We start from the raw sequence: 15,321 nt of genomic DNA on the forward strand, positions 1-15,321 counted from the left end.
GGCTTGAATAAATTGTTATATAATAAATTGATGACGTGGATTCAAGCTGTTCTTTATTCATTTGGCAGCTCATGCAAAAACAGAGGAGGGAAGGGATTCTCAATTTTTTTTTTTTAGTTTCTTATGAAATCTGAGATGGAGATTCTCACTCTGGCTGATCTACAGAGCACATTGCTGGCTTCGCGTGCTGTGCAGCAGACGGTAGGGCTTACAGACCTCCAAGCCAGACTTCTCTTGGGAAGAGAGATAGCAGTCATTACTGGTGATTTGTATAAAAGAGGCTTTGGTACCTCTGCTCTCTTCTCCACCTAATGTTGTAGATGCAGTGGCAGTTGTTTGAAGACTAGAACCATTAACTGCAGGAAACTGCCAGCATTTCTGCATGTAAATAAAAAAGAAGTTAATGTTAAGGCACTGTTCCTGCTAGTGTTTTGGTGATTTAGGTTGGAAGGAAAGAAAATTTGAGACTTAGTGGTGTTTGGGACTATGATCAAATGAAAATCTGCCTTTTAAGGCTGAGTGTGGGAAATATAACTAGTCCGGGAGGGATGTAATGCACCTATAGTAATCAAGAAAGAGAACTAGGAATTGATGAGCAAGAAATCTGCAGAAGGGATTCAAGTAGTACATGGGCACAATTAAAGATTGATGTGGTAAGTTCAGTAGAGACTAGAAACTAGAAATAGAAACAGTCTTAAAAGGATGTTTGGAGGAAGGAGCTAGATAGGGTAAGGTGAGAGTAGGACTGAGCAGATTGTGAGGAGCTTGAATATCAGCCAATTATATGGTGGATTGTGTTTGTATAAATGGAGGAAACAAGTTTAGAGAAGGGATTTCTGAACAGAGATAATTTTAGAGGTAGAGTGGGAATTTTTTTATTGTTAAGAACTAAGATTTTTTTTTTTTTTAAAGACTAAAATGTATTACACAGGCAGAGTAACAAGGACAGTGATTCATGTATTTTAATTTCACAGGATAAAACCAGTACTTTGCAATTAATAATTCTGAAAATCTAGTATTTTTTTCTGCTATTTGAACTTGAATTAATTTGTTTCTAAGGAAAAATTACCATTATTTTCCTGATTAAATTACTTTTTTAGGAGCTTTGTTTACAGTATTTTAGAAAATAGCAGCAGTACTTGAGAACTCTAAAGGAAATCATTGTCAAGCATCTTCTCTAAAAACAGAGTGGGCTATGGACAGTGCAGCAGCCTCGCCCAATTTAAAGCCTTGTTTACTGTCCGCTACTAGTACAATAGAGAACAAGAGTTAGTTTATCATGTGTTGCTTGTTTTCTGAGGTTATGTGTTTTGTATGAAACTTTACTTAGTTTTTTATTTACCTATTATTTTGTGATTTATTTACTTTGTCTAATGTATTTTAGTTTTTTTAAAAAATACATGATTAAACCAGATGGACTATGAGACATGGCACAAAGTAGTTGTTTTATTTGAAGGCATGTTCCTGAGTTAACCTACACTTTCATTTCCCTTGTTGAATCCACATGTGGTGGATTGTGTTTCACAGTATATAGATGGATGATTTTTTAAAAGTATTGCATTACCAGAATTTGCTGAAAATCCATTTGGGAGAGTTCTGCCACAAATCATTTAAATATTTCTGTACTAACTGTATATTTTGGGAGAAGTGCAAGTGTTCTGGTAGGATCTTAGAATGGGTCATAGGTTGAAAGCCTGATATAAGTAGTTGTATGAGCATAGAATCACAAAATTGCTGTAGTTGTAAGGAACCTCTGGAGATCATCTAGTCCAACTCCCCTGCTCCTAGCTGGTTGCTCAAGGCTGTGTCACTTTGTGCTTTGAATATTTGTAAGAATGGAGGCTCCTCAGCGTGTCTGGGAAACCTCTTTGAGTGCTTGACCAGTCTCAGTAATTTCTTAATTTTGGTTTGAATGTCATGTATTTCAATCTGTGCCCATTACCTCTTGTCACTGGGCACCGATGAGAAGCATCTTGTTTCGCCTTTGTATGTACGTATGTGGAAAAGGAAACTACGAGCAATGTGCAGTTTGGTGTGTCTGGTAAATTAATCATTGCTAAGTGGTTTGCATACACATTAGTGCATAAAACATTAGCCTCTCTTTTAATTATTGGAATGCTGTATAGTAAAACTTTGTCTTACTGCTCTGTTTTGCCAGTAGATGGAGTATGATGCATATTATTTTACTGTCTTGCAGTTGCTTGCTTTAGTGTTAACATATAAAGAAACTGTATGGGGAAGATTTGGATTTACATTTTTTTTTTTTCAGTATTTAATGATAGTATATTGTAGTGATACACTGCAAATCTTATGTTTTCATCATAGAAATGTCTTTTATACCACATGATAAATATGATAGCTGTGAGAATGGCATTTGGGGAAAGGAAAAAATTAAAATATTGTGTGTTATGTGAAGGATTAAAAATATAAGTTTCATATAAAAGTAGTTCTATGAAATATGAAGTAAACACACCACAAACTTTTCCCAATAATTGAAGTGATTAGTGTTCCCTGTAGAAAGAACTGTAGGGAGATCAAGCAAGGATTAAAAAAGCTGCTACAGAACATCTAGTTCCTAAATAAATAATACTTTGTGCACCTTTTTGTGGTGCCCATCCCCACCCCCAGTGATCTGGTGATCTTTGCTGTCATATGAAACTATACTGCTTCATCGTGAAAAGGAGGTTTTGTCTGTAATTCTAGGATTGTTTTGACAGAAGTATTTTTTAGAAAGATATTTAGGAGGTCTTTCATTCATAATCTTTCTCAGAAACCATTTTATTCTCAGTCTTTGTCTGATTTTCATCTGTTTAGAGTTCTTTGAACTCTCTGCTACACTGGTGTCAGTAATTGCTCTACTTTAGACGTTCATATGACTGCAGTAATGCCTTATCAAAGGATGTGGCAGACCATATGCCATATGGTTTTCATTATTTTAACTATTTTCTGCCTTTTGGACTAGTTCTGAATTTGGATTCAGAATTTAGATTCTGCCCTATTAACAGTTATCCAGATGCTAACACTAAAATCCTGGTAGCTGTTGTTTTGTCACAAATCCTATACTTGCTTCTGTTTTCTTTTCTCTTCCTGCTCTCCAGATTCCACTTGGATTAATTCTCACTTGAGATGGAGACAAGTACTGTAACTTGACAAACACCATTAAAAATTCTTTTCTGGAGTTTGAGGATGTCTTTACTCAGAGCTGAGACAACTGTTTCTCTTTGCTTCTTTATAATTTTGTTCTGGGTTGTGTAGTAGTTGGCATCCTGGATGAGAATAGTTTGATCTCCTGTATCTGATGCTTCAACCAGAAACATTAAAAGAAGCTGCAAACATTTGAGAAATAAAAAATAATTTTTTTTATGCCTGATTTTGAAGGAAATACCAACTTAGCTGATTCTGAGTTGGTTAAAAGTTCTTTTGAAACCTATAGGCTTTGTAATTCTTCTAATTTAAAATGCCACCTAGTGAATTTATGGGAGCTCTAATAAATTCTGACTACCTATTCTTTTTTGGGATCCCATCAAACTTTTGGACTCAGTAATATCTAGTGGCAAATATTTTGTTTTTTATCACTATTAAATGTCTGCTTCTTGAATTAATCAAATGTCTTTTTTCTCTGACAGAGGGCAAAGAGAGTCTACAATTTACCTGATCAGTGACTTTTTAAAATATTTTTTTGTTACTCATTTCCTTTCTAACTCAGTAATGCAAGATTACTCATCCTCTTTAAGAAGGAGTTTTTTCTGAAAGCATTATCACCACCTTTCTTACGGTAAAAAGAGATACTTTTTAGAAAAATGTTTTTTTAAATGAGTTCTAAAATATTTTTCTTTAAGTGGTGTGCACAAGTGACATAGTAAACATTTTTTAGACCTTTTGATATATCCTATTCCTTCCTCTCTTTTGAAAGCTGTGGCAATGTTTTCTTTAAATTGTTTAAAGACTTGGTGTAAAGTTTCTGTGTGTAGAAGCTGTTGATTTTCTTGTGATTATTACCTGGTTTTGAACTGCAGTTTTCTTTGTAATTAAAAAAAAAAAATTTGTCTTCTTGACACAGAAACCAGGCAGCAGTCATGAGCCTTTCAGATACATGATATGAATGAATGTTGTAAACTCTATTTAATGTAATCTTAAATTAAAGAGTGGGAGCCTCTTCTCTGCTTGTGAAGTTGCAGGAGAACCTTGTGTTTGTTCATGCCTCTCTTGCACCAGGTAGTGTCATTCAGTAGTCCTTAAGAGCCAACTGAACATACCAAAAATAAATATAGCTGTAGTAGTTGCTACTGTACAAAGCTACTCAGCAGATGAGGGATCAGCAGATCTATGGAGGTGGAAAGTCTAAAAATGATTTCCACAGGTGATATTAATCTGATTGTCTCTTCTCTTTTGACTTCACTTTTCTCTTTAATTTTTCTATGTGACTGTCTTGTCATGTACTTACACTAACATAATTACTCTGATTTTATGTAAATTATATTTTTAGATTGATTTCCCAAGAAAATACCTGTGCTCTTTGCCCATATCTGCTCCCATAATAACTTCTGAATCATTTAGCTGGGTTGAGACAGATTTGAAAGGAGTTGAGAACTGAAAGATTATATTCCTGTAGGTTCTGTGAAAATGGGTAGCTGGATAAATCAACACAACTACTGAAGGAAAAGTTGAAGGTGGCAGTTACTGTTCTGCCTGGTCTTGTTAACTGATCAGTTAAAACTCTGTATTGCCCAGGCATGACATGCAGACCTCAGATGTGTAGAATTATCTTGTACCCAGGTCAGCTGAGGTGGGGAGGAATAGAAGATACTGAGAGATTTTTGTGAGAAATACTTTGAAGATCTTGAGTTGAGAGCATTGTAGTGCTTGGTAGGGGAAAACAGTCGACTAGGAGGAGAAAATGCTGGGGATACTGCAGCCAAGATTTTTCTTGGAAACATGCTTCATCCTGCTTATGGAACTTGACAACTCCTTATTGAGCAGAAGTACCCAAGTTCTTCAAATATTTGTTTATATAACATAAACTGTTACATATACTGATGAAGATCATAAATATGTTAAGCTGTTGCATACAGTTTTTTTAACATATTTGTCAGGTCTGTGCCTTGCATGCCTTCCATCTAGGTGAAGAATATGACATGTCTTTCGCGGTTAGTTCCACAGTCACTTCAATCTGGTCAAACTGCAGGTTACTAAAGGTGCTGTCTTGCCTTTTCACTGGTTGCGTATTCCCACCATCTCCCCTGTGCCAGCACTGTCATTCATGAGTTGGAAAGCTCAACCAAAGATGTTGAAAACTAACCCAGAAAAAAACCCATAACATCTCATACAGATTTAGTTCCCTTATCTGTTTTACTGCAGGAACAGTCGTGCAGCAGCCACAAATGAGGTAGTGGAAATGCTATAGCTGGCTTTGGAGGGAGAAATGGCTTTGTCTGTTAGTGGAAGCTGGCACCTCATTTTGCTTTTTAAGCCATTGTGGAACTGCGCTCTGTTCTTTCTTGCTGCTTATCTCTGACTGCAGTTTGGGACTTTGTGACTAAAACTCCATAGACTTTCAAGTGGACTATTCAGTGCCCCTTGGTAAGGAATGCTGAGCTACTGGAAGCAGCTAAATTACTGTGGCAGATGTATAGATGTCCTGGATGCTGCATAAGAGAGTGTAAATTGCTGGTAATAAGTGCTTTCTCAAGGCTTTGAGTTACTTTACACACAAGACATCAGAAAGAAGTTTAGGGTTTTGATCATGGAAGAAAAACTTAAAACATGTGCATTGCTTCAAGTAGTTCTTGATGATACTGCAGACACAAAATCTAGATCCATGGTGATCTTGCTTGCCATGAGAAGCTCCTTTGGATTTTAATCCCCAGGAATTCTTCATGAAATAAAAGTAACAACAGAGAATCTACTGTTTGATGGATGTGAGTTTTATCGTTTAATGACAGAGGATTCACATTCTCTGATGGACTTTTAAGCAGTGCAGAGGCATATAAGGGTCTTTACTGCAGCAAAAAGTGAACTTGTTAGTCTCCACTAATACTGTACTACACTGAATATACTTCAGTAGTTAAACTACAGAAATTTGAAGAGAAACTTACCTCCTTTGACTGCTACATCTTCTCATTAGAGTTCATCCACCTTAAGGCAAGCAGACTTGCTTGTTAATGATCTTTGAATCTTCTAATTATATCTGCTTTCTTTTCCAACTGTAAACTTTATTTCTATATAGTCTATCACTGTTGCTAGACCTGGGGACAACAACAGTGTATATACATCAACTCTGAAGCTTCTGTACCATTCACCTATGTTTTTGAGATCTTTTTTTCTGAGAATGTACTAAACAGACAGGTCACAGTTACCTCTAGATCTTGCAGGAATACTTTAGGAATGTGGGAAGGATTTGGATTTTTTGGTTCATATTGTTTTGGAGGGATTTTGACTATCGCTGTTCTTTAATATCCAAGAACTGTGCTCTGCTCTGGATAGGGTTGGTGTGTACCCCTAGGTAAGGGTGCTTATTTCTCCAGAAGATGTTGTCATTACTTGGTGTATCAGACTAGAGAATCTCCAAGCAGAACTTGTCAGTGGGCAAGAATTTGAAATTTCTGAAAGTCTGCTACAAGGTTTCATTTTACTTAGCTTATGCCTAGAGGACTAGTCCTTCTGAAGTAAGTACAGAATTTTTTTCTTAATCATGGAAGGCCACCTCTGGGAAATGCTGTCTGCCTTAAGTTTAGGGATCTTACAGCCGACTCTTAAAGTGTCTCAACATAAGAATGGAAGAATTGAGAAACCTCACTTACTGCTTAATGAAATGTAGAGTAAATTTATATTCAATGATTAATTACATTGTATTACATTGCACTTTTTAAAAATGCTGCCTGCATAGACTGTGCAGCTTAGGGAAGAAAAAAAGCGAGGCAGGTTTGGTTTTGATACCAACTTCATGTGGACCCAGTGAAATGTTAGGTGCGACTTGTGATCAAACAGGTATTTATTGTCATTAAAAATTCTGAATAACGATTTACAAAAAAGCAAACCAGAAAGAAACTAGAACTGAAGTGAGGATCCCCTCAGCAAATCTATGGAGGTTATGTGAAGATTATTGAGAGAAGAGTTCAGCAATTCAGAAGGCAAGTGAATGTATTCGTGTGTGAATAATTGGTATTATAATAGTTTGAGTTACAGAAATTCAGTTCTATAAAGCAGGATTCCTCTGACAATAGTATTTCTACTGCCTCTGGCACAAATACTGCCGAAAGACTGGATATCAGTGGCTAGATTTCAGATGAACAGTTTTAGAAGGAATAATTGTTAAGGAGTTAACTTACAATCATATATACTCTGTTAATTTTTTTAACAAAGTTAACAAAGTTTTTCTTCTGTAAATAGCTATCCCATTTTGTTACTGAAAGCTTTAATGTGTCACGAATCATACTGAGTATAAAATAAGAAGTGTGAGATTATGCTCTTGTTAGTTTATTCTTATGAAATATCAACATTAAGGTAGAGAAGAGGGGACTCCAGGTGAAGTTTATTTTTTAGCAGCAGTTCATTAAGCCATTAGTTCTTGCCCATTAGCCCTTTAGTTTTGCATCAGTTTTACCCCGTGGTAGCTCATTCTTCCTTTTTGAATCATATTTAACTATGTTGCAGTATTCAGAGATAAATTTTACTTTTTCCTGCCTCGTATGACAGCTTCTTAGGTCTGTGTTACTCTCACAGTAGTACCTTTTCCTATCCAGCAAATATAAAGGGAATCATTCTAGATGTTGAACTGTGGTGTCAACATCTGTGTTTGGTCACGTGGTTCCCTACTCCATCAAACACTCCTCCTACTTGTACCAGTCCTTTGGCTTTATGGGGGGAAGTGGGCAGAAGAGAAAGACAGGACTGATGGTGGGTTTTGTTTTTAAATGTTGTGTTCCTTGGTCAACTTTTCACTCTTCCTAGAGGTTTGGCTGTCTGTATAAAAGAAAAATCTGTGTAATAATGTTGGTGCTAAGAATCTGGAATGAAAATTTCTTCTCATATCCCAAAATACATTCCTTTGCACAGAGCAGTGCAGCCTAGGTGAGAAGAAAAAGGTGTTGTTTTGAAGGGGCAGTTTAAATGTGAGGACTAGAAGTCAACTTTTGATATGATCAAGAAGGTAGACACTGGTAAGTGGGCTGGAAGATAGGTAGGGGACTCAGAATCTCACTGAGGTAGTGAAAATGATGTGGGCAGTTTTGTGTTAAATAAATTCAAATGAGAAATTTAGGTGGGTTTATGAAAGCCAAGCAGAAAAGGCTTCAGTGGTTGGGGAGGAAAGGAGTTGAAAGCAGAAAGGCGTTTGTTTGTATGACAAGGGGAAAAAGTTGATTCTTAGAAGTATAGGGATAAAAAGAATCAGGATTTTAGACGTGTTGGTCACCTGTTGGGTACAAGTCTGGGTGTCTCAGGTAATGATGGTACTGCCTTGAAATAAGAATTGGTCTAGGAGTCTAGTCTGGGAGGGAAAAACTACAGCATTAAATGAGTTCTGTTCACTAAATGTGGGTGAAAACCCAAAGTAGTTAGATGTCAGTACAAATACTATTAAACGGGTGAAGGACATGTTCTGCAGTATCTGACAATGAACTGCTGTTGTTCTTTCCAAAATCTCAGGAGTTGTTGGAGGTATCTTTTTTTTTTTTTTTAATATTGTGACATAACACTAGTTTTATAATAAGAGCAATGTTTCAACCAAAGCTCCGTTTTGTGTGCATACTTTGATGAGGTAGCTGAAAATTTTCCTGCATTTACTGGTTTTGATATAGTGTAAACCTCAGAATTCCTAGGAGGACATCTTCTGCAGCACTTTTTGTGGTTGCTTTGTCCTAATTAAAAACAGCAATAAGCAGCAGCATGCACAACATATGTTTGAATATTACTGCATGAGAGAGTAAGTGAACTGGACTTGCTGGCTGTCACTCAGGAAGACTTGAAATTTAATGAAATGTATAATACAGAGATTAATTCCAGTTTGCTTTAATTTGATTTTTCCCGTGCTTAGGAATTTTAGGAATGTACCTGTGTGTTTAGGCAAATTATGGCTTCTCATCCCAGGTAGAACTCAGAGGGTGGCCAAAATGGATGCATTAGTGGCATATTTGAAGTACAATTCATTGATACAATAAATGTCAAATATATTTGACATTATATCTGACGCTTACAGCAAATTCAGCCTAAAAAGCCAAAATCAGAGTACCTTTAAAAATTTCAAATTTCTTATTAATTTATACACCTTAGGACATAAGACTTTTACCCCCCTTCTGTGTTTTATTTACCCATCTTTGGAGCTGACGTGAGGCTAAACCCATTGCCCAATAGGGGATATTTTGTCTGTAAGTTTATACCTCCCTGTTTAGTTTCAGATTTGCTGCTTCTGTTATTAATGAAAATCTGTTTTACAATCTAGGGAAGGATTATGTGAGTTCTTGAAAAGTTTTATGTGAATAAATTGTAGTTTGTCATCAATAAAAACAGTGACACTGACTGTAGAAGCTGCTATCAAATCTACAAAACAGCTGGAGAACAGGGATTTTTTTTCCTCAAATCTTAGAGTTCTCCATAAGGATTATTTGTAACAATAAATACATATTCCAAGTGAGAATATGTTTTTATTGCAATGTGATTGTATGTTTAATTGGTTTTAAAGCTAAAAGGTTAAGATTTATTCCTAATGTAGTGGTTAAACTACCTGCTTTCATACGCCACGCATGGGGAGGAAATTCTGAAGTACAATTCTGCTTCTCTGAGCTTCTGTGAATTAATTCTCAACACATGTACCTGCATAGTGCTTGTATCTTCAAAGCAAGATCTTTGTAGCTCTGTGAGGTTGACAAACACAGATCTAGGACTTAATACCCCATAAATCAAAGCAACCTACAGATACCAAGAACATCATGGAGGTGCTCAACATAGGAATTAATTTTGAAATAGAAGACAATTTGTTAATCCCTGGTAACTGTTGGCTGTGATTTTCAATTATAATCACTTGACTGCAACTTCAGCAATTTTGCAAAAAATATGAGCAGTCTGCATCTTTACTTGAATTTGAATGTAGAAGTTTCAGTTTTTCCCACTCTCTTCCTTAATCTTCTGAGCTGTGTCTTAGTGCTCTTGAAAAGGATGTTGACAATAGTATTAGGTTTGAATGGTCTTCCTTCCATACTTGCTGATCATATTGCAAATGTGCCCCCAAATCTCTTTTAAACTGGTGCCTTAATTGTATCTTGCTGCAAATAGGTTACTAAAAAAAAAAGCTCATTCTAAAAAAGTTTTATTATGTGACTTTTCAAAGGCACAGAAAGTACAAAGATGAAATAGGGGGAAAAAAAAAAAGTAAGGATGTAGAAGTAATGAAAAAAAAAATCACATGCCCATGGCTTCAAGTTGAGTTGCATAATATTGAGGGAAGGCATTCGTGATGAGGCTTGTTTAAGTACCTATGCTTCCCCTTTTGCTTACAGACTCATTGCGTGAATGCAGATGTTTGTGAGGTCTTGCTGTAGACAGGGTTGCTGAATGGTTTGAGTCTAATACAAAGATTCCCATTTTTTGTCAGTGCAGTGAACTTGAGTACAAATGTGGGAATGAATGGAAGGTTGAGGAGATTTAGCTGATTTAAACAGTAAAGATGTCTTTGAATTGACAGTGGACATAAATTGAAATGGGAGGTGCTGACTGGATATAGGGCAGAAAGTCTTTTCACTGTTAGGACAATTATGCATTGGTACAGGATACCCCTGAAGGTCATTTAGTCTGCATCTGTGGAGATTTTCAATACATGGCTGGATAAAGCCCTCAGCAACCTGGTCTTCCCTCATAGGTGACCCTGTTTTGAGTAGTAAGTTGTAGTAGAGACTTCCTTATGTCCAACCTGAATTATTCTATGAATCTATGGATTGCACTTCCATTTGTTTTGTTATTTAATGATTTCAAATCACTGAGGTTCTAAAAAGGGGAAATGGGAATAACTGGTTTTTAGTCAGTGTTACGCAAACGAGAATGACAGAGTTCTACATCATTTGTTAGCTGTTTTCTCTTAGTGTTTTACCTACAAATGTATATATGTAAAACACATTAAGTAGGAAAGGCTAGCAAGTCTTCCTTGATTCCATAGTTCAGAGCAGGAATTGTGAACTCCTTATACGTATAAAAGTCTTTGGAATCTGTAATTTGCTCACACTGCAAGGCCCCTTGCTTTTTTCATTGAAATAACACATTTGATTGCCTCACACACTACAGCTTATTCTAATATCCTAGTTTGTTTACTAAGGGATACCTCTGCATCTAAAAGTTTACTTTTTTCGTTATAATTCAGTTCGAATAAGGAGAAAATCAAGACGGCGTTCACAGTGGGGCAAAGGCATTATTAAGAAGAGGAAAGTCAATAACTTAAAGAAAGATGAAGATGATGCAAAGTTTGCTGATGATGAAAATCATGGGGAGGACAGTAAATTGCTGGAAAATGGAGAGCTAGAGATCAGCACTGACTGCATTGAGGAGAATGGAGAGGAAACGGGAGATCTTTCCATGACAAATGATGAATCTTCTTGTGATATTATGGATATAGATGCAGAGCAGAGGCTTAACAATGGGACATCAGGAAAGGAAAACAATTTCGCATCCACAGAAGAAGAGAGCTCAAATGAATCTCTGTTAATAACCGACAGTGTTACCCTGAGTGCTGAAAAGGAATTAAGGAAGGACTCTACATCAAAAGGGGACTGTGTGAATGGAGAGACATCTGTACACAGCTCAGAGGGTATACCTGTTCCAGCATGTCATAATGGTAAAATGGAATTAGTTGATGCTATTTCACCCTGTGATAGCAGTGATGGGTCTAGTAACAAACAAAAATCTTCATCTGAAGATCAGCCAAAGGAGAAAATGGAAGCTTCCAGTGAAAGTCAAGAAGCTGATCTAGTGAAAGCTGAGTTACCACATTGCAGCAATAATGAAAAAACACTACAGAGCACAGACATTGAAACTAAAGATGCTGAAGCAGATAAAGAAGGTATAGCCTGGTTTCAGTGTTTCTGTCCTTCTCTTAGTGTCCAAGTTAATATGTGTTTATTTTTCATTGTAATCTCTTGTTTCATTTATTATTATATGATAATATTTTATGAACTCCTGTCTGTTTAATTGAAACTTTAAGTATGCTTACAACATCTACGCAGATAAATTAGAAGTCCACCCTTGACTTGCTGTTAATGTTATCTTAGGCAACTAAGTGTATCTCCATACTTAAACTATTCTGTTTATTTTTGTAGGCCTTATGGGAAATACTGTAAATACTGAGATAACATTTAAACGATAATTAAAGATTTTTAAAAATTATCAGTGCAGATAAATATGATATGTTTTGGTCTGTATGTTCTATCTGATCTATATTTTGATTTATATGATGTGTTTTGACTTGCTTTGTTAGATGAAAGTATCATTGACATTGGGTGAAAGACCACAGAATGTATTCCTTTAAAAACATTTGCTCATAGCAAAAGTTAAAGCAATTTAACTCATAGCAAAAGTCAGATAAACAGTTGTTTATCTGTTGGAGAAGGTGTCTTGCTTTGGAGTCAACAGAGTAACAGTGCAGTAGAAAGATAAGAGAAGGAGAAGGGAAATCCTGGTGGTGCATAAAAGAAGGGGCACCATCCTTTGAAGACAAGAGACAGTTTCCTCAGGGAAGAGAAATAAAAGCCTTATGCATGATTGCCTTTTTAATTATCCTTTTAGAATTATCTAAAAGAACGAAATCTTTACTTCAGAAGTTAGCGCTGAGATTTACAAAGTAAATGAGCTTTAATGAGATCTCTGAATTATGAGAATATCACTATATACATGTTGACTGTGTTTGTACGTACATATTTTCTCTAAGGGTAAGGAGAATAGTAGAAGAAAGGTCCTAAGAATATCAGAAGAAGGGTATGATGTATGTTAAGAGCCTTTACATTTCTAAATTCTGTAGTTGAATTTTGTATATGTTAAGGATGGTTATAACAGGGAGTCCTCAGGAGAAAAAAAAAAAAAAGTAATTTTAAATAGTTGAGAAGGAGAAAAACAGTGAATGAGTGTAGGGAGAGAATTAGGACTTACAAAGTCCTTATTTATTATCCACAACAGCATTGAACAACAGCTTTAATGCAGAGGTGGAAGAAAACAGAAATGTGTCACAAAAACATTGAAGTTTCAGGAGTAGAGCAGAGGTTAGAATTACCGTGGTGATGAAGACATGGGATGCTTTGGAGAGAAAAATGAGGATTTGATTCACTTAAGCAGAACGATTTTGAGCATTAGCTTAATACCTGAGCTTCCCTTAGAAAATGCATAATTTGACATTGCTAAGTAGAAATGATACAATGGGAAAAATCTTTCAGTAGCATTCAATTTTCTGTTGGGACTTTGGAGTTCAGTTTTAAAGATGATCAGTTTCATGTGTGTTTTTTGAAGTGTGATTTTGTGCACCTATAGACTTTCAGAATTCTGTAAGGCTAATGAATAATGTGCACTGCTACAGTCATACTTGCTTGGTTCAAAAAAGCCCAGCAAACCAAACAAGCAAAATCAAACCAAAGTGAAGAAACAAACTGTTCATTTGGAGAGACTGACAGTGCTGGTAATTGTTTTTCAAATTACAGGTATATTCAAAAGCAAGAAGACAAGAAAAGTCCCTATGGAACAGTCAAAGCCCACAAGCTTGGAGCAGGTCCCAGAGGAACCATCAGATCCCTTACCCTCTGTAGTTGTTGACCATGACAGACTAAAGGTAATGGAACTGAAAAATAAATTGAACTGTTAACAGACTCGATGAAAAATGCTTCCTTTCTCTATTCTGAAGCAAATTTCCTTTATTTTTGACTGCAAACAAGTATTCTGGCAGCAGTAACTTCTGAAGCTGATTTGTCGATTGGTGTGTTTTGGATGAAAAGTTAACAAAAAATACCGAATCCTTACCGTTCCATCATTACAACCTTTACAAAGCCAGTAATGGCACAGCAGTCCACTACTTTAATTGCAGTTTTTGCAGGTACTCATATGTGTTAATTAGACATGCCAGTTACTGAGGAACTGCTGGGTGCCTAGTAATTAGGAGTTAACATCATCTTTTTCCTTCCCATGTACATATACTTGGTGGAAAGAACTGTTAGTAGATTGGAAAGCAAATTGGAATTTGTGCTGATGTTTCGGTGTCATAGACTGAACCCCTGCTAGTTAATTTTTTTTCAGCTTTGTCTCTTTCTAAGGAAAGTGACAACAACATTTTCTGTCCTCTGTTGTAGGAACTAGCTTGACCTACTATGAAATTTAGATCCCATTTGCTGTGAAGTACAGATGATCTCTTTGGTAACAACAGAACTGTTATGAGAGGGGAAAAAAACTCTTAAATTTAATTCTCTGCTACTATGTAAAATACACGCTTTCACCTTTTGTTTATGAGCAGTGTTTTATGTGTGCTGTGTCCCCTCCTTTTTTTCAACATTTGTGGAATTCCATATGTATTTCTGTTTGGTGGTACTCAGAATGTCACGCCAATGCAAGTTCTTAAAAATGTCTGCTTTAGCTATCAAGGCACTTTTTATGGTTTGGTCTGTCATAATTATTGACCAAGATGAAATAGGATTAAGTATCATTCAAACAGGACAAACATTGCTCTAGCTATACTGAATATAAAACCTAAGACAAGAAAAAAATATGTGGTTATAAGCAGAGAAGTGAAAAAAGACATTGAGTCCTTTTTAGATCTACATGGAAGCAGTGGCCTTACTGATACCCAGCTGTGGTCCATTTTATTTGTATGTATCACTCCAAAATAGAGCTTCAGGAGGAGATTGGATTTCTGATTTGTCCTTAAAAAAACCCCGAAGTGATAATAAACCCCCTTTTAACTTCACCTTTTGTTCCGACAGAAACTGCTTGATTTGGTGGTTAAGAAAAGCGACAACCTGACTGTTGACCAACTTGAGAGATTGTATTCGCTCCTCAGTCAGAGCATCTACAGGCATCGTAGAGACTATGACAAATCACAACTTATAGAGGTGATGTTGAAGAGTTTCTTTTATTTATCTGAGTTTTGAGAGACTGTTTTGTCAAGAACTAAGTTAACCTATCAATTTATTGTTGTACTAGCTGGCAAAAGCTTTAAATAGACTTTGAGGAAGGTATCTGTAAACAGAAAAAAAGTTTAGTGTAGTAATGACTTAAAAAACAGAGCTTGTTTCTAGTAATACTTTCTTTAGAAAAGGGTTAAGACTTTAACCTAAAAGAATGGAGGAAAAGGAGAGAATACAGCAG

At 36.1% G+C, this 15,321-nt stretch overlaps 1 protein-coding gene across 3 annotated transcripts in view; it reads left to right on the plus strand.

Moving 5' to 3' along the window:
- Positions 1-15,321, plus strand: part of ATAD2B (ATPase family AAA domain containing 2B) — a 78,370-nt gene that overhangs the window by 58,467 nt on the left and 4,582 nt on the right. For 2 of the 3 annotated variants that reach the window (XM_074895559.1, XM_074895560.1), the window contains exons 25-27: positions 11,348-12,043; positions 13,668-13,795; positions 14,937-15,065. In XM_074895559.1, coding sequence (XP_074751660.1) covers positions 11,348-12,043; positions 13,668-13,795; positions 14,937-15,065 — 953 coding nt within the window. The remainder of the gene's footprint in view (positions 1-11,347; positions 12,044-13,667; positions 13,796-14,936; positions 15,066-15,321) is intronic. The other variant, XM_074895561.1, reaches the window with a different exon arrangement.

The sequence above is a fragment of the Athene noctua genome, chromosome 1 (assembly GCF_965140245.1).
Source record: "Athene noctua chromosome 1, bAthNoc1.hap1.1, whole genome shotgun sequence".
In the NCBI taxonomy this organism is placed as follows: Eukaryota; Metazoa; Chordata; class Aves; order Strigiformes; family Strigidae; genus Athene; species Athene noctua.